Source organism: Euleptes europaea, chromosome 4 (assembly GCF_029931775.1).
Source record: "Euleptes europaea isolate rEulEur1 chromosome 4, rEulEur1.hap1, whole genome shotgun sequence".
NCBI lineage: Eukaryota > Metazoa > Chordata > Lepidosauria > Squamata > Sphaerodactylidae > Euleptes > Euleptes europaea.
The window spans coordinates 13904667-13925812 of record NC_079315.1 but is presented as its reverse complement, the minus strand read 5'-3'; the positions used below and the strand labels follow the sequence as shown (position 1 = coordinate 13925812).

General features: G+C 46.0%; 2 protein-coding genes across 2 annotated transcripts in view; both read left to right on the top strand.

The window, feature by feature from the left end:
- LOC130476546 (T cell receptor beta chain MC.7.G5-like) overlaps positions 1-21146 on the top strand; it is a 92796-nt gene that overhangs the window by 58245 nt on the left and 13405 nt on the right. The window lies entirely within an intron of this gene.
- LOC130476794 (anionic trypsin-like) lies at positions 378-6776 on the top strand. The gene is made up of 5 exons (XM_056848793.1): positions 378-417; positions 1824-1986; positions 3114-3367; positions 5502-5638; positions 6627-6776. Exons 1-5 carry the CDS (start codon positions 378-380, stop codon positions 6774-6776), a joined length of 744 nt encoding a protein of 247 aa, XP_056704771.1.

Here is a 21146-nt window from a genome sequence, read left to right as displayed (position 1 = left end):
GAACGACACACTGGGTAGGATCCAGGTGGGTCACAGGAATTCCTCATTGGGACCTAGCAGCTTGAGACCTAGGCCAGCTGAGTAAATCCCAATTTCCTGGTGATAAAAACAGGTATCTGCAGCGCTTTACCACATGCCCAACCGTCTGTTTACTCTTTCTGTTCCTAGATATGTTTCGCTTCAGACGTGTGGCATCTGGGAGTCACATATATCAGGGTGTGCTTTTGATAAAGTATCTTTAAGTAAGCTTATGCAAGATCCTGGGAAGTCGGAAGCTGGTGGGGTTTCCAAATGGAGAGATAAGTTCCTGGGGAAGGTATAAATGGGAGATTTCTCCCAAAAGTCCTACGTCCAACAAGTCCACCGGCAAAGACACCATGAAATTTTTCTTGCTTTTCGCATTCCTGGGCGCAGCAGGTGAGATTTTCCTTCAAATGCCTTTGATTCTCTTTAGAGTTTCTCTAAGATCTAGTGTATCCTTCCAGTGAGCGCAATGAGATAAGAATGAGACTGAACGGGTTGAATCGTACCACTGCAGCTGGCAGGGATCATAGCTGCCCCTATCCACACAGCAAGCCCCTGCCTTCATCTCCTGCCAGTCGCAACCATATCCATAGAGTTCTTCTCCTTCCTTTCCCGATCCTTATTGACAATTTTACACCTTCCTCTGACACGTACCTGGTTTCAGTGTGAAGATGGCAAGGTCAAAGAATGCACTTTGCACATGGTCCAGAGTCTTGTTTAAATTGGGCTGCTACCTGTAGCGAGCACCTGCACCGTAGTGCTGCCAGCCCTCTTCTGGCAATCCCCACAACCATTTCCGGGACAGAGCCTGGGAAGGGGAGCAACATGGGCAGCAAGAAGTCACATCCGGGTAAGCTCCCAGAAGGGACATCACAACATATGTGGCATACTAGAAACACACACACCCCCAGTCTCTGTAGCTGAGGTCTCCAACCTTTTTGAGCCTGTGGGCACCTTTAGAATTCTGACACATAGTGGTGGGTACAACCACCATATGGCCGCCACATAGGGTTGCCAACCTCTAGGTGATGGCTGGAGATCTCCTGCTATTACAACTGATCTCCAGGTGACAAAGATCAGTTCACCTGGAGAAAATGGTGATCTCGATGGCATTATCCTCCATTGAAGTCCGTCCCCTCCCCAAGCCCTGCCCTCCTCAGGCTCCACCCCCAAAATCTTCAGGTATTCCCCAATCGGGAGTTGACAGCCCTACTGCCACAGGAAAGGGAGCCAATCACAAAAGGGGTGCTGCAAGAGGTGAAGCCACACACACAAGTGCAGGGGAAATGGGTAATTTAAAAAATACTCTGGAAATAAGGAGTGAGAGCGAATATAACCAACCTAGTGGCAACTGCCACACAAACATTATTTTAATCTACCCAGCCAATCCGATCTCCAGTGGCCAATCAGAAGCCCTATTGGGCAACTGCCCGACCTGACCACACCCACTTTCTCACAACACTTGGTGGGCAGCTGGACAGGTGTTGGCAGACCAGACACCATGGTGCCCACAGGTGTTGGGGACCCCTATCTTTACCATAGAGGTTCTGGAGAATTCCTAGAGTGACACAGATGCTACAATGTCACTTCTGGATGTTCACCTGGAAGTGAAATCAAGGCACTTGCTACATCATCCCTGCCATTTTTTCCTCCCATTGATTCATCAATCCAGCATGTGGGATGGATTGTGGCAGCAGCAAGCAACCTGGAAAGCCTATGAAATTGTACCTCATTAGGGGTTCCATTTTGCAGGATTCTTTTTGCAGAATTCTTACAATTTATTTCCTTGCATTTGTCAGTTGCTGTCCCTGATGATGGTGACGATGACAAGATTGTGGGGGGCTATACCTGCGCCAGGAACTCTGCCCCCTACCAGGTGTCGCTGAATGCCGGGTACCACTTCTGTGGGGGTTCCCTCATCAATGACCGATGGGTTTTATCTGCTGCTCATTGCTACAAATCGTAAGTGAATCCTTCCTCCATTTTTGTGTTATTCAGCCGCCAGTAGGTGAGACCCTCCAAGATCTCCTGCTTTCAGTACACCTAGACTTTGGAAAGAGTCAGATCTTGAGCAGGGGAGGGACCAACGGCCATAGAGCCCAATTTTCTCCAGGGGAACAGATCTCTATCAGCTGGAAATCAGCTGTAATAGCAGGAGATCTCCAGCCAGTACCTGGAGGTTGGCAACCCTAGGTTGTAGGTAACTAATAGTAACTCTTCAACACTTCAGGCAGAAGTTTTAACAGGATGCCATTAAAAATGAACATATTGTTTAAAAATATTTCCATGCATACCCCGCTCACTTCTTCGGATATGTGGGGGTAACAAAGCAATCAGAAAACCTGTGAATTCAGTGACAGCAATTAGGAACCCTTTAGGGTACGGAAAATGTATGGAGATTGCTTCTTAGAGATTGCAAAGCCCCTGTATTAGAAAAAGGCCTCTTGCTACAAATGACATTTGATTTACTCAAGTAGGATCCAGAAGACGACAGTTGCTTAGCTTGAGATCTTGCAATTAGGGTTGTGCATACTGATATACCCAAATAGACAATAAACCCCAAATTTGCCTTTTCAGCAATATTCGGGTTTTGGGTAGACCAAATACCCAAACTTGGGGATCTGCACGAAGCCGAAAAGGCCGAATTTTTCAGGTTTGGCTATTTGCCTTCACTCAGGTGGACGGCTCTGTGCTTTCTCCCATTTTTTTTATCTTTGACTGGTTTTGTTAGGGCCCCACAGTTGGGGCCCTTTTGAGGTAGGGATCGTGTAATCAGAGCCAACTTGGTCTGACCAAACTATCCAGCTAGTCTGGAGGCAGAAGGGTCATTTAAAAGACGGGGCTTACCCTGTCCCATCTAGAGGGATATACCCTCCAAATAAAAAAATGGCAGCTTCTACGGCTGCTGACACACACACCCCCAAATCTCCAGGCATTTCCCAACCCAGAGCTGGCAACCCAATCCAAGGACCAGATCAGCAGTCATCTGACCCTATTCCTAGGCTTCTGTGATATTCTTGAACATTTGCTCTGCGACAGTGTACTGAATTCTGTGTTGCACGCATGCTTTTTCTTTTTCTTTTTTGCAGCCGTATAGAAGTGAGGCTCGGGGAGCACGACATTATGCAGATAGAAGGAGACGAGCAGTTTGTCAGCTCGGAAAAAGTCATTCGCCATCCCAGGTACAATTCCTGGCTCCTGGATAACGATATTATGCTCATCAAGTTGTCGGACCATGCTGAGGTTTCCTCCCGCATCGCGCCCATCACCCTGCCCCAGGGATGTGCAGCTCCCGGCACCGAATGCCTGATCTCAGGGTGGGGCAACACCCTCAGCGGTGGCGGTGAGTGTGTGAACGTCCCTCGGCTGACCCTTCGTTTTACAGATCCAGCCTGGGATTCCCCACCCCCCAAGTGTGGAAGGGCAAACAAGCCATATGCTGTCCTTTTGTCCCACACATTGTTTGTTGTTTTTTCTGCTAGCATCCGGCCTACTGTTGTGGGTAGGGCTGCCAACCTCCTGGTGGTACAACAAAAAGAAAATACACCTGTGCTGTTACTAGGAAGTAAGGAAAAACGATCAGCACACAGCTCCACGTAATAACAAGATCAATGACTCTCCAGAATCTATTTCCCGTGATAACAATCACTGTATTAAACTATAAACATGCTCATACAAAATACAAATAAAGCCAAACAACCATGCATGTGGTACATTAATACATTTCTTCAGAAGGATGGGACTCTAGAACCCTCTGGGTCCCAATCCAAATGAGTGAACTAACAAAAGTATGGATGAGTCTGGCAGTATCAATGAGCCGACAGAGCGGCTAACCGCTCTGTCGGCTTTTGCCGGTCTTCTCCGCTTGGCTTCCAGCAGCAGCTGCGCGCGCGGCACATACGAATCCCTTTGGGACGTTTTTCAAAAATTGGCTTGTCAGCAGCCGCGCGCATCATTCTGCAGGCTCACCGCTCTGTCGGCTCATTGATACTGCCCGACTCATCCGTACTTTCGTTAGTTCACTCATTTGGATTGGGACCCAGAGGGTTCTAGAGTCCCATCCTTCTGAAGAAATGTATTAATGTACCATATGCATGGTTGTTTGGCTATATTTGTAGTTTGTATGAGCATATTTACAGTTTTATTACAGTGATTGTTATCACAGGAAATAGATTTTGGAGAGTCATTGATCTTGTTATTACATGGAGCTGCGTGCTGATCATTTTTCCTAACCTCCAGGTGGCGGCTGGAGATCTCCAGGTGACTGAGATCAGTTCCCCTGGAGAAAATGGCCGCTGTTGCAATTGGACTCTATGGCTCAGAAATCCCTCCTTCTACAAACCCTGCCCTCCTCAGGCTCTGCCCCCCAAATCTCCAGGTATTTCCCAATTCAGAGCTGGCAACCCTACATATGTCATTCCCACCTTTTTTTTTTAACCCTTGAAAAGGTTTCTCCCTTTTGCTCTGCCAACCGTGTTGTAACATTACCAGGGGAGGATTCCAGGCTAGAGTGCTCTTGGGAATTGTCATCACATCTCCACTTTTGTGATAGGGAGAGGGGCAGAAGGGAAGGAATGGATGGTGGCAGCAGAGAGTGGCATGGGAATATGTGTGTGTTTATGCCCTTTCTGCCCACTCCCACGCCCCTTGCTGCCGCTGCCATAGCAGGGACACGTTTTGCACCCCAGTCTGGAAGCAGTAGAGTTGCTGGGTCCCTCTTCTCCACCGTTGGGAGGTTTTTGGGGAGGAGCCTGAGGAGGGCGGGGCTTGGGGAGGGGAAGGACTTCAATGCCATAGAGTCCAATTGCCACAGCGGCCATTTTCTCCAGGTGAACTGATCTCTATCTGCTGGAGATCAGTTATAACAGCAGGAGATCTCCAGCTAGTACCTGGAGGTTGGCGACCCTAGGAAGCAGCCTCGCTTCATGTGTTCCAGAGCAAAGCACTGAGAGAAACTAAAGCTACTTGTACAGCGTACAGATGTTTTCTAGCCTTTTCTAACACATTACAGTTATGTAAGCATTGTGGGAGCACCTTAGTGATTTTGATATGGCCTGAATCGATCAATGAAGACCAGGCTCTTTTTATTAAAATTATGTGATAGTACTCCTAGAAATTGGATAGCACTTGTTTCCCAGATAAGAAGAAGAGTTGGCTTTTATATGCCGACTTTCCCCATCACTTAAGGAAGAATCAAACCAGCTTACAATCACCTTCCCTTCCCCTTCCCACAACAGACACCCTGTGAGGTAGGTGGGGTTGAGAGAGTGTGACTAGTTCCAAGTCACCCAGCTGGCTTTGTGTGTAGGAGTGGGGAAACACATCCAGTTCACCAGATTAGCCTCTGCCGCTCATGTGGAGGAGTGGGAAATCAAACCCGTGTCTCCACCGCTCCAAACCACCGCTCTTAACCACTACACCACGCCGGCATTCAACATTCTTTAGTTAAATCCCGCTTCATCTCTCTTTCCTTCCAGCTAACTACCCTGACCTTCTGCAGTGTGTGGAGGCTCCCATCCTAAGCCACTCTGAGTGTGAAAACGCTTACCCCGGGCAAATCACCGACAATATGATCTGTGTTGGATACTTGGAGGGTGGCAAAGACTCCTGCCAGGTAAGAGACTCTGCTTTCAGTCCTGCTGCTAGGCTAGGAATTCAGAGCATTTGCTAGACGTTAATCATTAAAAAAATTAAACACTAAGGCCATTTATGCATGGCTATTTCCTCGTGATCACCCCGCTGATTACTTTGGGGCTTTGCTTTGACTACTTTGCTTGCATTTTCCGACTGTCAGAGGAAAAACACAATCCGCGTTTTCTGGGTTCGTGTTTAGCCAGCGTCCAGAAAACGCGGGGGAGAGCGGAAACGTGCAGGGAGAGTGAGGCGACCTCTGATGGTCAGAAAATCCAAGCATAATCAAAGCATGTGAGGGAGATCAGAAAGGTTGGCATCAGCGTTTGGCTCTCGTGGCCCTTTCTTGCATGCCCAAGGTAGTGCCGATCGCCACTTTGGGGTCAGGAAGCATTTTTCCTCCACGCCCTCTGGAGACTAAGTAATCAAAGGTTAACACCTCTGTACTAGTACCTAAGGTTAGAAAATAAGTACAGAACAAATCACTATAGCCAAATACTCAAGAAATGTAATAAGCATAAGCAAACATCACATAATATACAGTAACTATCAATCTAAGGTAAGTGTCTACAAGAGAGTAACCATCAATCCAAAGGTGAGTGTCTACAAAAGAGTAACAGTCACAGTCAATCCAGCTTGGAAATCTTCAGAAGAAGAGAAGGTAGACAGGGATATGATCGTTTCAAGTCTTCCTCCGTCCCGTTTAGTTTGAGTCTTAACAACTACACTTGTTTCAATGCAAGCTTTCAAAGCCAGTGGTAATAATCTCCCGTAGGGATGAAGAAAAGAAGCATACCATGTAGAATTAATATCTCCAGCCCTCTGGAGACTGGCAGCCCTAGAGACAAGTGATATAACTTGGTGACCAAATGAATAAGAGAGCAAATAAGAGAAAAAGTACAGGTAGACTTGTCGACATCCTGTCTGAAACGACCCCTCTCTCCCTCCTTATTGACCGTTTTGTCTCGCAGGGTGATTCCGGTGGCCCCGTGGTCTGTGAAGGGGCGCTCCATGGTATCGTTTCCTGGGGAATCGGATGTGCTCTGCCCGGTTACCCTGGAGTCTACACCAAAGTCTGCAACTATAATGACTGGATCCAAGAAACCATCGCTGCTAATTAAAGCAGCCATTTCTCTTCTGGTCACGAGATGTGTGCGTTTCCTTCTCATTTAATCCATAAATAATACATATGTACACACACTGGAAATAAACATCACATCTGCTAATTGCCAATTTATTTACGTTGTTTTTTATTACAAGAAATAAGCACTCTGGTTATATTGACTGAAGAGCCTATCCGTATGTCCGCTTTCAGAGCCTTTCTAACTCATTTCTAAAGGGTACTGGTTTGTCCACACACCATGTTCCATTAGGAACCTGGCCATGTCCAAGAAAGGAAAGACCAAATTTCCAATGGGACAATATTCTACTCCTGCATGCAAAGTCAAAGCCCATTTCCAGGACCTTGTATCTCTATGGAGGCACGGGGCGACCTTTCCCACCGTTTCAAGCCCGGCTTCTCCATTGAGATACATTGCGAAGATCACACTAAAGCATCTGAACACAGCCACTTTGCCAATGCTTTTCAGTGGGGGAGGAGGGGGTGACCCCTTCCAGACCCCATAACACCAGACCCCCTGACCCAATCTTTACCAAACTTGGGGGTTCTTGCAAGGAGAGTCCCCTCTAGCAACCCTGAAAATTTGGGACCTCTACCTGCAAAAAATGCCCCCCAGGAGCCGCAGAAAGCCGTGAAATGTTTTGGGAAACCCGAATTTAAAGCCAAATTCCTACTTTTACCGGTATAGGAAATTCAGCATTCGGGCTCCCCCCCACAACGGCAAATAAATCAGAACCCGAATTTTACCGAATTTTTTTTCAACAGCCCTAGATGGCATAGATGGAGAAAATAAGAGTGAGACACTGAAGTCCTGGTTTTCTAATGCAAATTTACCTTTGGGGCTAGAAATAGTAGGAGCCATGTACAGAAATAGAAGCAGCCAGAAATAGAAACAGAAACAAGATCTCTCCCTGCCTCCCACCCTTTCTCCCCCCATTTCCTTTTATTTGTATACATATTTGGGTGGGGTGTCAGAACTACATGAACATCTTGCAAAAATTCCATCTCCCCTCCCCTCCCTCCCCTGCCAATCTATTACAGGCTGTAGTAGGTTTCCCTCTGCTGGCAATTTTAAATATTTTTTTCCTGAAAAACAAAGCAAAACCCCCATAGTTGCCTAAGGGTGCATGTAGGCGGAGCCTGAGGAGGGCGGCTTTGGGGAGGAGAGGGACTTCAATGCCATAGAGTCCAATTGCCAAAGCGGCCATTTTCTCCTGGTGAACTCAACTCTGTCCCCTGGAGATCAGTTGTAATAGCGGGAGTTCTCCAGCTAGTACCTGGGGGTTGGCGAAAACAATATACCTATGCTGAATCAACACAGTTAGTTAGCAACAACAGCACATCAGCTCAATTTTAAACTAAAGATTATTCATAAATAATACATAACACAGGCGGTTACCGCACTTGTATTCCCAGCGATGTATTAAGAGTTTGGAAATGTTATAAAAAATACTATTCGCACTTTGTTCGGCCCCTTTAGCTGAGAAGACGTCTTCCAACCATTTATAAGCCGTGGTATCCAAAAACCCTTTTAAAGCGATGTTTTTTACAACATTTTCAAACTCTTAATACATCGCTGGGAATACAAAGTGCGGTAACCCCCGCAGTTTCATCAGTTTCACTGGTTCATGTTCAATTCAATTCAATAGGAATGCAAGACGCTGTATTCATTTTACATAGAAGTAAATGCAAATGCAAAATACTGTGTTCCTTTCACACAGACACTTTACACAGAGAAATAAATAAATGCTGTGTTCACTTCACACAGACACAAACACTTCACGCAGAAAAATACATGCAACCAAAAATAATGTTCAGTCCTCCTTACGATGGATATTCCTGTAACAGGAACCATGAGAGGTCTATACACATTGCTCCAAGAGGTTTACATACCAGATATCGTGAGTGGGCAATATCCCACATAGAAAGTTTACCAATAAAAAGTATTGAAGGAAAGACCAACTAACTGAAGAAGGGTCGAAACGCACACCAGCCTAGGGTGGTGTCTAGTTGGATTTCGGTTTTCTTCATTGTACTCCAGTAGTGTCCCTGCTGGCACTGACGGGAGCCTCCTGTTTCTCCCGTTCTACTCCTTACTTGATCCACAGTACCTGGGGGTTGGCAACCCTATCCGAGCCAGCGTGGTGTAGTGGTTAAGAACGGTGGTTTGGAGCGGCGGACTCTGATCTGGAGAACCGGGTTCGAGTCCCCACTCCTCCACATGAGCGGCGGAGGCTAATCTGGTGAACCGGGTTGATTTCCCCACTCCTCCACATGAAGCCAGCTGGGTGACCTTGGGCTAGTCACAGCTCTCGTTGAGCTCTCTCAGCCCCACCTGCCTCACAGGGTGTCTGTTGTGGGGAGAGGAAGGAAGGTGATTGTAAGCTGGTTTGAGTCTCCCTTAAGTGGTAGGGAGAGTTGGCGTTTAAAAACCAACTCTTCTCCTCCTCCTCCTCCTCCTCCTCCTCCTCCTCCTCCTCCTCCTCCTCCTCCTCCTCCTTCTTCTTCTTCTTCTTCTTCTTCTTCTTTCTTCTTCTTCTTCTTCTTCTTCTTCTTCTTCTTCTTCTTCTTCTTCTTCTTCTTCTTCTTCTTCTTCTTCTTCTTCTGGATTGATGAGCAATTGCCCACCAATCCAAGCAACCTGGCAACCCTAGGATGCACCCTCGCAGTTGGTGGCATCTAAACTGTGCGGGGTCCTTTTCCCACAGCAGAGGGCAGTATATACAATAGCAAAAGTCCCAGCCTCAGCCAGAGAGGGAACCAGTGTAGTTACATCTGATACATAGCTAGCGCCTGAGGCATAGTTCTTCGCCATACCGCTTTAGACTGCAGATGGACTGCAGATGGGCGCTCACAGCATTGAGTGCTTCTCCACGGGTGTGTGTGTGTGTGGGGGGGACTGCACATAAAAAGCTAGACATCAGCAAGATGGCTAGGTTAGAATATTTTCCCTTCACATCCAGTTTACCATAGGCAGGATTTTAAAAATTGTTTTTTTCTTGGGGCTGGAAAGCATTCAGCCATTTGTGCCCCCACCTGCTGTCTGAAGTGGTATGCAGACACAAATCACTTATGATCACGCCTCCCGGGGAACACCTGTGTTCCTTCTGGCTGATTCATTACATGGTATCCTACCCCTCTGCTAGGGTTGCCAACCTCCAAGTGGAGCCTGGAGATCTCCTGGCAGTACAACTAACCTCCAGACTACAGAGATCAGTTCCGCTGGAGAAAATGGTTGATTTGGAGGGTGACATCCCTGCTGAATAGGGTTGCCAGGTCCCTCTTCGCCACCGGTGGGCAGTTTTTGGGGCGGAACCTGAGGAGGGCGGGGTTTGGGGAGGGGAGGGACTTCAAGGCCATAGAGTCTAATTACCAAAGCAGCCATTTTCTCCAGGGGAGCTGATCTCTATCGGCTGGAGATCAGTTGTAATAGCAGGAGATCTCCAGCTAGTACCTGGAGGTTGGAAACCCAACCAATCGGGGAACAGCCGACTGCTCCCCTGCACCTAGCAAGCAGAAGCCTTCTGCCTCTCAACCCAGAGGTCTCATCCAGGTATCATGGCTAACGGCCAGCAATAGAAGAAGAAGAAAAAGAAGAGTTGGCTTTTTATGCCAACTTTCTCTACCACTTAATGGAGACTCAAACCGGCTTACAATCACCTTCCCTTACCCTCCCCACAACAGGCACCCTGTGGGGTAGGTGGGGCTGAGAGAGTGTGACTTGCCCAAGGTCACCCAGCTGGCTTCATGTGGAGGAGTGGGGAAACAAATCCAGTTCACCAGATTAGCCTCCGCCGCTCATGGGGAGGAGCGGGGAATCAAACCCGGTTCTCCAGATCAGACTCCACCACTCCAAACCACTGCTCTTAACCGCTACACCATGCTGGCTTATCCTTTATTCAGTCCCCTTTTCAATCCATCTAAACCAGTGGCCATCACTGCATCTTGTAGTGGCAATGAGTTCCACAAGTCAAGTACTTGCACGAAGCGGCACTTCCTTTTGCCTGTCTTGAATCTGCTGTCAGCCAGACCAGAGCTACCGCCAACCAAACTGAGAAGGGAAGGCATCGGAAGTGTGAATCATCTGAGACGTTTCTTTCCCGAGCTTTACCAGCAGTTCATCCTTTGATTCGAACAGAGCGCGACACTTTGCACCGGCCAAATGACGCCTAGTCTGTGTCTATTTCTTTGGTGGCTCTTCCTTCCTCGGTGTAAGAGACAGAAGGAGAGGGAGCGAGGGAGGAAGGGAGAAAGAAGTTGGAGACAGACAATAATTTTGAAGGGAACTGCAAGCCGCTTGAGAGAGGTCCCACTTCACACTGCATGTGAAGTTAATTCCTGTTCTCTGGCTGGCACTGCTGATTAAACAGGTGTGGTGGGTTTTTGAAACGATACAAAACCCCCACGAAACCTGTTTACCACTGGGAGAAGTGAAATAAGTGTGTACACCATGATCAATGACTTCTCTTTCAAACTGTCTTCAATGGGAAAGGGAGAATCTCCTTGGAAGATGGGTGCGATTAAAATGTGCCAGATAAACAGGCGCTCAGTCTCTAGCCTATATGTAAAAGTCATGATTAGTAAGTTTCAAAGAGAAGCTTGTATTTTTCTTGCATTATAAGTAGTTGCTAGTTTTTGTTCCTGGTCATGAAACGATTGGGTATGACCCTCAAACCTCCTAACGCTTTGTACCCTCTCTCCTTATCACTGGTAGCACTCTGCAAAGAAGAAGATGGCGTGCTTCTCACCCAAAAAGCCCCGGTGGGTTACCGGGCAGCCTGGAACCACGGCCCAAATTGACTGTAACCGGGTCAGCACCGATCACCTTTCAGACCTCTGGTACCAGCAGAAGGTGGCAGATGGCAAGCTGAAACGCATCGGTCTTCTGGTTAGGGGGTCTCAAGAGCCCACTCTCGAGGCAGAATTTCAAGAGAAAGGATTCAGGATAAGGCGTGACGACGATCGACGTTTCTCACTGCGGATAACCAAGATGACCCCCAGTGTCACGGCTATGTATTTCTGTGCCTTTGAGAACACAGCGCTGCAAACTCCCAAGAGCTCAGTGCAAGAACCGAACCAGGGTGCCCGCAGCGGGAGTACCAGGATTGGTACTATAATATTATATATTGGTACTATAATATTAAAGAGAATTACCCGCTTCTCCAGTGACGGCTACTTCACCAGGAAGACTTTTTTAGCCAACAGCCTTGCCCCTTTGAGAGCCGGCGGGGTGTGGTGGTTAAGAGCGTCGGACTCAGATCTGGAGAACCGGGTTCGATTCCCCACTCCTCCTCATGAAGCCTGCTGGGAGATCTTGGGCTGGTCACAGTTCTCTCGGAACTCTCTCAGCCCGCGCGGAGGCAGGCAATGGCAAACCACCACTGAACATCTCTTGCCTTGAAAAACCTACGGGGTCACCATATGTCTGTTTCCCCTTTCAAGGAAAGCTGGTCTCATCCCCCCCCCCCCCCAGTTGGCCCATATATCATTTTGTGTTCTACTTTCACCTTATATATCACACCTTATACACCAGTGTAGTGTAGTGGTTAAGAGCAGTGGTTTGGAGCGGTGGACTCTGATCTGGAGCACCAGGTTTGATTCCCCACCCCTCCACATGTGCAGTGGAGGCTAATCTGGTGAACTGGATTTGTTTCCTACACATGAAGCCAGCTGGGTGACCTTGCTCTTTATATTCCAGCAATGTCTGCTGTTCTCCTTATTTATCTTTTGAATATCTTTGGGTGTAATATACCAGGGGAGGAACATTTTATACCAATTTTCTCTAAGAGCTTGACAAGCTGTGAACTTGATTGCCTTTGTCCATTATATCTCCCTTTGTTGCATAGGGATCTCTTCCCTGAACGGGGAACTCTTGGCCGCTACACCACATCTCTGTTACCTATACTGGGGTGCCACCTCCGGGGGAGAAACTGGAGGGTGGTCCTGGGGAGGGTGTGGCTTGGGGAGGGGAGGGACCTCAGCAGAGTATAATACCATAGCGCCCACCCACCCCAAAGCAGCCATTTCCTCCGGGGGAACTGATCGTGGTTGTCTGGAGGTCAGCTGAAACTCCAGGAAATCTCCAGGCCCCACCTGGAGGTTGGCAACCCTAGCTATACTTTTGAGCCGTCGTCGTCATCGTAAAATTTCTCTCTGAATATTGAAATGCTCATATATATTTTTCAAACAGGAAAGCCGGCGGGCATCTCTGCGTAGTTACCCCTCAGAGTCCTTTACATACTTTTCTAAACATACAGTCCCCAGTTTAGCACAGCCGCGAGGAAACGCAGACCACGGTGGCTTCCTGAGTGGAGAAGCCCCCTTCAGTGCCTCTGCATCTGCCTCCGTAACTTTGATCACTCCCACCGCTGCTGTCACTAGTCTTCCTTGACTCGGTCAAACCCCAAGGTCTTCTTCTGCCGTTAATTCCTGTGGAGGAGGCGTCGTTTCTGTATTAGTCTAAATCATTGTGGGGACAGGGGGCCACGGTGATACATTTCTTTGGGAGGCCTTTACAAAAACCCTCCTGCACTTGGTGAAGAGGAGGCAAGCAACATTCTGTGGTAGAGGTGACCCCGGTGGTAACACATCACTCTTCAGCTTTTTAGGACCAGAGACCCGCCTTTATTTTCCAGCGTGAGAGCCACTTTGAATACTAGATGATATATATTATTCATCTAATTTTGTTTCTAAACTTGATATCCTGGAAGCAACTGGAAATGTCTTTCTCCCACTTTTCTCTCTGTCCATGTTTCTTCCATTTTCTTTTCTTCCACCATACTCCACCATACTCCTTCTCCCTTCCATTAAAACATTAGATAGATAGATAGATAGATAGATAGATAGATAGATAGATAGATAGATAGATAGATAGATAGATGGATAGATGGATAGATAGATATAGATATCGATTTCTATCTATCTATCATATCTCTCTCTCCATCCATCCATCCACCCATCCATCCATCTGAGAGAGAGAGAGAGAGAGAGAGAGAGAGAGAGATTATAGATAGATAGATAGATAGAAATCTCTATCTCTATCTCTATCTATCTATCTGTCTATCTATCTATCTATCCATCCAGAGAGAGAGAGAGAGAGAGAGACCCTCCTGAGGTTGTCTGTGTGCCCTTGAGCTGTTGATCCACCAGTTGAATTACTCTGGGATAGTACTACCTTGATCACTCAACAATGTTTTCTGTTTATATTATTTCTCATGGTAAGATGGCTCCCATTCCGCTCATGGGAGAATGAAGAGAATGAAGATGACCTCTTCATTCATTGTTGCTTACTTAGGGTGGGTCCAGGCAACCTTCTCTCTGCGTCGTTATAACTATCACAGGGTATATTTTTAATTGGCCCCTGTGAGGTTGATTGTCATTTGAACTCACTCTTGGAAGTCCCTTCACTGTTTCCTCTTATAGGAATAACTCTCGGAGGGAATGGTATTCTGGAGACCTCGCTCTCAAAATGGTCGATAGAGAAAGCTGTGGTTCATTTTACTAAGCCTGATAACACCGTGTACTAACAATGTTGTATATTTCGGAAACGGGACCCGACTCACCGTCCTAGGTAAGTTATTCATTGATGTGATTTTAAATTAATGTGATTTTAAATTGCCTCTCATAGAAACTGTAGGTCATTAAAGAAGGTTAAGGACCAAAACTTTCCCCAAAAATACAATTACCAGGATTGTGTGGGAGACGGGTATAAAGTCAACATAAGTTTGTGCTATAGAATACAGCCTTTCAGTTTGAATAAATCCTCCATTTTTACATCTGAGTGCAAGATTATTTCTCTTCAGTTTGTTCTTGGGTTCCTTAACTGTTTTTAAAAATGCCTCACTTCCTATGCCTGTATAAAGATGATCTTCCAACCTAGGATCTGGTAAAGACCTCCAAAGTAATATATATTATTTCAAGCTTTCCCTCCCCCCATATGACTCAAAAATCCAGTTGATGGTAATAGATAAGGGGAGAAGTGCAGACTTAATTGGTGCAATTGAATGTTTTTGTTTCATATAAGATGAATAAAAATATTTAAAACAACCAAGAGTCCAGGTAGAGAGTACATTTTTGTGCATTAGAGACTACTTTGTCAGATGCATGAAGTAGGGCTATTCTCAGTTGGTAGGTCTTCCAGCTGAGACCTGAGAAGGTGGTCCTTGAAGTGACTTGTCACTTTTGATAGCCTTATCAATCCACCTGTCTTTAGAACAAAGAAAAATAGTATCTAAACAGTGAGACTAAAGGGTATCCCTTCCGCTGTCTATTAATTTGTTTTGCCGGTACCCTAGGCATGGCATGATCTTTTGGTCCCACTATTTGCAAAGGTTTTTTAAATGTCTGTACCCATTCATGTCTGTCATTCTGAGGATCAAATGTCAAGCCTCTCATGAGATGAGCTGTAGTCATCAAAAAATATGGGCCACAATAGAATATGCGGTGATGGAGGAACTAACCAATCTAGTAAATAAAAGACCTAGAAAAGAATTTATCTCAGACTGGAGGCCCTATTATGCTTACGCCAGAACAATATAAGTGATAAGGTTTTTGATATGGAAGATATCAAAACTGTGTTATTAAAATGTATTTTTGTTTAAGTTTAATAGAAATATAGAAACAGACAATAAATATAGTATACTTTAGAATGTATAGGGATACAAGGGATATCCACACCCGGAGTAGACATGCATACTTTTGTCGATATAATTGAACAGTAGATAACCCCTATCCCCACATCCTTCTTTTTTTATGTTTATCCTTTTATTTTTCTAAAAAAAACTTTTTTAAAAAATGGGCCACAATCCATCCATTCATCTTTAAGATGCCACGGGTTGTTTGGGCTATAACAGACTCGCACAACCGTTGTTGCGGACTTCGGAAAATATCGGTTTGATGGGCACCTCCCTCACTTTTTACTACCTCCCCCTTGGAAAAACTGTGAGAGATCTAACTGAAATTGCAAAAGATCAAGATTTTAAATAATGAGGCTCTAGAGATGAAAAGCAGAGGTGGGGATGGAGATGACTCTTTTGGAAGGTGAATCCTGAAGAGATGAGCCACTTTTGATAGCCTTTTCCCTCCAACAGATAAGAAATTCTGATGCTTTCTTAAAACTTTGATGAGGTATGCATGCTTATCTCACCCGGAGTCAGAAAACTGCACCTCACGAGCTCCTAAATCACCCTGTCTGAACCTGATAATTTCCCTGGGGAAAATATTCTGGTATCTCTAGTTAACACTGTGTTCAACACAGAAGTGCACTTTGGCCAGGGAACCAGACTGACGGTACTTGGTAAGTCTTCTTACAACCCTTTCCTTTATTAATAATCAAGGATACAATCCACAAAGAATATCTCCCGTGCAAGCTCTATTGAAATGAACAGGCGCCTGGACAAGTTGGGTTCATTTCAGTGGGGCTTGCCCAAGAGAATTCCCCAGTGGCTACTAGAATTCACTTGAAGTGAAAAATATGCTCTCTGACCCTAACCCTAACCCTACATTAAACAGGATCCTAATGATGGCATGTCAGGAACTAAACTGATAATGGGAATAAGGAGGAGTGGGGAGGTATCTTGATTTACAAGCTGAATCAACATTCAAAATCCAGGATACCAGCTACAGTTTCATCACTAAAGGTTTAAGATCAGCAAGTAATTATTCAAGAGGGACACTTTGAGGAAGAGGTGGGAATGGGCCAAAACCTCCATGCCACAAAGTGGCTTCCCATCAATTTCTTGTTTCCCATTCTTCTTTCACTTCTCTGGCTATTGGAGTATTGGTGGGGGTGGTATATTTGGCTCAAAGTCTCACAGCTGGTGTCGTCAAGGTAGAATGTAAGGTCGGGGAGACCGGGAGAGGCAGCATCCATTTTAGAAGATGCTTTTGCTATTGTGTAGCTACTCTGAAGTTCATTTTGGAAAGGGAACTCGACTCACAGTTCTTGGTAAGAGAAATCCACAACGTATATTTTTCTCCGGCCAGAATTGGAGCTGGTTAATGTTGATAGGTCTGTAGGACTTAGGGGATCTTGCAATGTACATCTTTCATTAACTGTCACTAATTACAGTGAACGAGAGATATGTGCCATTCACTACCACCGCCTTCAGCTTGAGGAATGCTGTTAAGTCTGAGCAAAACGTGGCTTCTCTTGAACATCTTCAGATGTTCTGCCTGAGGAAGAACCTCCCAGATTCAGTCAGAATGTTGCTTTAGGCAAAATCTGGGGACAATTTTTTGATGTATGGACTACCATCCACCCAAAAATATGTCGAGCTTCCTTCAAACCTTTGCAGATGTTTTGCTTTAGGAGAAACACTTAAATTTAGTGTTTACTTCAGGACTATGACAAGTCTCAGATTAATTATTTCAGTGTCAGGACAGATGCAGAAAGTATGTAGGGGATCTTGAGGAAGACCTTTCATTCTTTGGGGACTGATTCACACATACATTGCGTCCATCATGATTTCTCTGCACTGGATTGTGGTGCACTGGATGGCTAGTGACTGAGGGCTAAGTATGATGGCGACCCAGTCCTGTCCCAGTTGTGCTGAAGTTCTGTAAAGGTAGAGAATGGAGGAAGACTTCAAGTGCAATATAGGTGGGTGGGCTGGGGGAACTCAGGGGTTGGATCCTACCAGCTTTTCTGCCCAAAAAACATTGAGGACAGGCCACTTTTGACCATTAAAAACACTGGGGGGGATGAAGATTTACCCCTATCCTACCACTCCCCTAAGCAAAGCTTGACGCCTGCCTCCGGCCAAAGGAAGTTCTTCATCCAGCTTAAGTGGGTCTTTTGTTGGAGAAAGAGCTTCTTAAGTTGGAAGGGGGTTCTCTCGGCTCCTTGGGGGATGGTTGGATCCACACCATTCTGCCAGGGATAGTAGGTCCCATATGGGCAAAAACCATGGAGGACAGGGGCTACTGTGTGGAGAGGAATCAGGCATGAATGAGTGGGAAAGCAGGTAAAAACCCAACAAGGGAACATCCCATGCCTTTTGTTTTCCCTCCTCAAAACTGCTTCTCTCCGGCTGTTTTTCTTTCAGTAGAGGTTCTTTTTAGTCCTAGAGTTATGCTAGGAATAAAATGGCTGAAGAAAAGGGAGGAAAACACCAACAGTCATATTGCACTTTAGATCAGCTCCCCATCCCAGTCCTCACCCTGGTTTATAGTGGCAAGTTCGGCCACACATGTCTTTCACCACCACTTTGAATTGTTCCTGAACATGTGAACAGATTCCTTTGGAAAGCATCGCGTGTGTGTGAGGTGACAGGGAAAGTCTTTGATATAATCTGAAATGATCAGATATGAACATTCTTCCTGAGATGCTGGGTCTCTAGGGCTGGATTAACCATTAAGCAAAATAAGCAGGTGCTTAGGGCATCAAGGGAAGGAGGGGCATCATAGAAATGTTCCATTGCCGGATTTACCATGGACCGTGTGGTGCAAAACTGTAAATGGTGCAGCTGAACCAGGGTCCACAGAAAGGGGCCCCCACAATAAATGAAAAAATTAGAAGAGTTGGTTTTTATATGCTGACTTTCTCTACCACTTAAGGGGGAATCAAACCAGCTTACAATCACCTTCCCTTCCCCTGCCCACAACAGACACCCAGTGAGGTAGGTGGGGCTGAGAGAGTGTGTCTAGCCCCAGGTCACCCAGCTGGCTTCGTGTGCAGGAGTGAGGAAACCAACCCAGTTCACCAGATTAGCCTCCGCCGCTCATGTGGAGGAGTGGGGGAATCAAACCCGGATCTTCAGATCAGAGTCCACCGCTCCAAGCTACTGCTCTTAATCACCACACCATGCTGGCTCTCAGTGACTCCACAGTGACTCCCCCCCAAAAAAATTGAACATCACAATTTTTACTCTTATTCTTAAAAAAAGAGAAAAAGTGGGAACTGAGAATAATCACACTAATCACACTAGGCTCAATATATTATTTCTTTTTAAAAAATATATTAAATAATTTAATATCAACTGTTTTTTTACGTGTATATGGGGGCACCAAAATCTTTTAAGTGCTTAGGGCCTCTAGCCCCATTCATGACGGGCGAAGGAAAAGCCAGGAAACAGATTCCGTCGAAAGAGCCCTGTAGCCAAATTCTAGTAACTGATCATGAGGAAGCACATGTCTTTGCCTTTTTCCTTTTAATTCCTTATCAGCGCTAGACAGGGAGTGGGTGGGTATCCCTGATGGGTATCCTTTGTGTAATAAAACATTGGCTTCCTTGTGGGCCGTGCGAGGGGGTTTCTTTCCTTAGCCGGCTGGCTGTGCGAACAGTGACAAGCTTCACTTTGGAGCAGGGACCAAGTTGACTGTTTTAGGTAAGAAAAATATAATTTTCTCATGCACCTCCAGCCTGAATAGCTAAGGTTCTTTGGCTCCAGTATTTTAGATTGATTAATCTACCTATACTGTGTGTGGCAGCAGCTAAACTGCTGATACTGGGCCTTTTTTCAGTGGAACAATCAATACTTAGCATTTGGCTCCAACACTCAAAAAAGAGGGTATTTTTAGCATTGCTTTCAGAAAAAGGTATATTTGTTGAGACCAGAAAGCAGCTGCTGACATCCAGAGTCTATTCAAAGACTAAGATTGGTAAAGAAACAATGGGCAAAGGGCAAATCCCTAAACAGGCCAAGGGAAGTATAGGACGGCACAAGGGAGAAGCAGAACATATGTCAGCCTTGGCAGATGAAAAGGTCGAAATGCCTGAAGCTGGATGCTAAAGGGATACCGGAGCAGGAGACAAGGGTATCATGATCATCTGGTTTGGCCATATGAACATATACACTAGGACGTAGAGAGAGACCTGGCTTCAGTTGTCCATTAAGTCCTGAAGCTCACTGTATAACACTGCGCCAGCCTTAGGCTGCATCTGAACCTTGTGCTATCGTTGTACTATCATTGAGAGCCAGTGTGGTGTAGTGGTTAAGAACGGTGGTTTGGAGCAGGTGGACTCTAATCTGGAGGACCGGGTTTGATTCCCCCACTCCTCCACATGAGCGGCGGAGGCTAATCTGGTGAACCGGGTTGGTTTCCCCACTCCTACACATGAAGCCAGCTGGGCGACCTTGGGCTAGTCACAGGTCTCTTAGAACTCTCTCAGCCTCACCTACCTCACAGGGTGTCTGTTGTAGGGAGGGGAAGGGAAGGTGATTGTAAGCTGGTTTGATTCTCCCTTAAGTGGTAGAGAAAGCTGGTAGATAAAAACCAACTCTTCTCCTTCTCCTTCTCCTTCTCCTTCTTCTTCTTCAACAGTAATTCGTAGCTGGATTCTCCTGTGTAGACAAGTCAATCCAGCTGCAAACGATATTACAATGATAACACGATATCCAGCAATGTTTGCATGCAGCCTTAGGGGGGATCGACATGTCATGAAAATTGCCATCTCCAGGCTGGTTTCAATATTTATGGATACTCGTAAATTTTCCCCAATGGAAGTCAAAGGAGCTGGGGGTGTGGGGGGAAGGGGTTTCTGAAGGAGGAAAAGATGCAAGGGGAGGGAAGTCGTAGAGCCCCTGAGCTGGACTGTTGCTTTAAATCACAGCCCTCATGGCTGCAAAAAATAATAATAATAAAAAATCCTTGGGGGGAAATAAACATGTGGCTCCACCCTTAACCTGATCTGCCTAACATGGATGATTGTGAGGGTAACAGGGAAGAGAACAGGGTCGCCATACTCCTTGCAAGGAGGGTAGAATTGCAATGAATAAGTAAGGTTCAAGGTCCATATAGCCCGGTTTTCTTGTACCAACAATGGTTAGCTAGATATTAAAAAGTTGTGAAAAAAAGCTCTTGGTAGCATACCAGGGTGTTTACAGAGGAACTCCAGTCCGATGAGAGCCATCCCTTTTGATAGCATGGCTTCACGCTGTGTAATACCTCTCCACTGAGCTTTGGACAAGGAACACAACTGACTGTTCTAGGTAAGCAGCAGGCAATATGGGGTGGGATGGAAGTATTGTTCTTCTGGATGCTCGGGAGATGTTTTTTACTCTACGCGCCAGGCTTTTTAAGTCAGATTTTAGTAGGGAAATACCTAAGAGCTGCTAGTGAGCCGCAGATAAGAGTATAGGATTTAGATTAGGGGAATCTGGATGGAATCGCTGATCAGCCACAAAAGCTGACTGGGTGACCAAGCAGTCAATTTTACAGGGTCGTTGTGAAGGTAAAACAAGATTCCACTCCCACCTAACCCAGGGAACTCTTTGGAGGGACAGTGGGATGTACCAAAGTAAAACGTTCTGACGACGACTTTGCTGGCACTACCCTGAAGCAAAGCTGGGAACCCAGTAAATGAAATGGGTTATCTGAATCAGCAGTATGTTGCCATTACATCTGGAAGGAGAGCCTAAGTTGGAGTTCT

Excerpts from the sequence above, each read along its gene's own strand:
- LOC130476794 (XM_056848793.1), top strand. The coding sequence starts at position 378 with ATGAAATTTTTCTTGCTTTTCGCATTCCTGGGCGCAGCAG. Across the intron at positions 3,368-5,501 it reads CAACACCCTCAGCGGTGGCG|CTAACTACCCTGACCTTCTG; the intron begins GTGAGTGTGTGA and ends CTTTCCTTCCAG. Across the intron at positions 5,639-6,626 it reads GTGGCAAAGACTCCTGCCAG|GGTGATTCCGGTGGCCCCGT; the intron begins GTAAGAGACTCT and ends TTTGTCTCGCAG.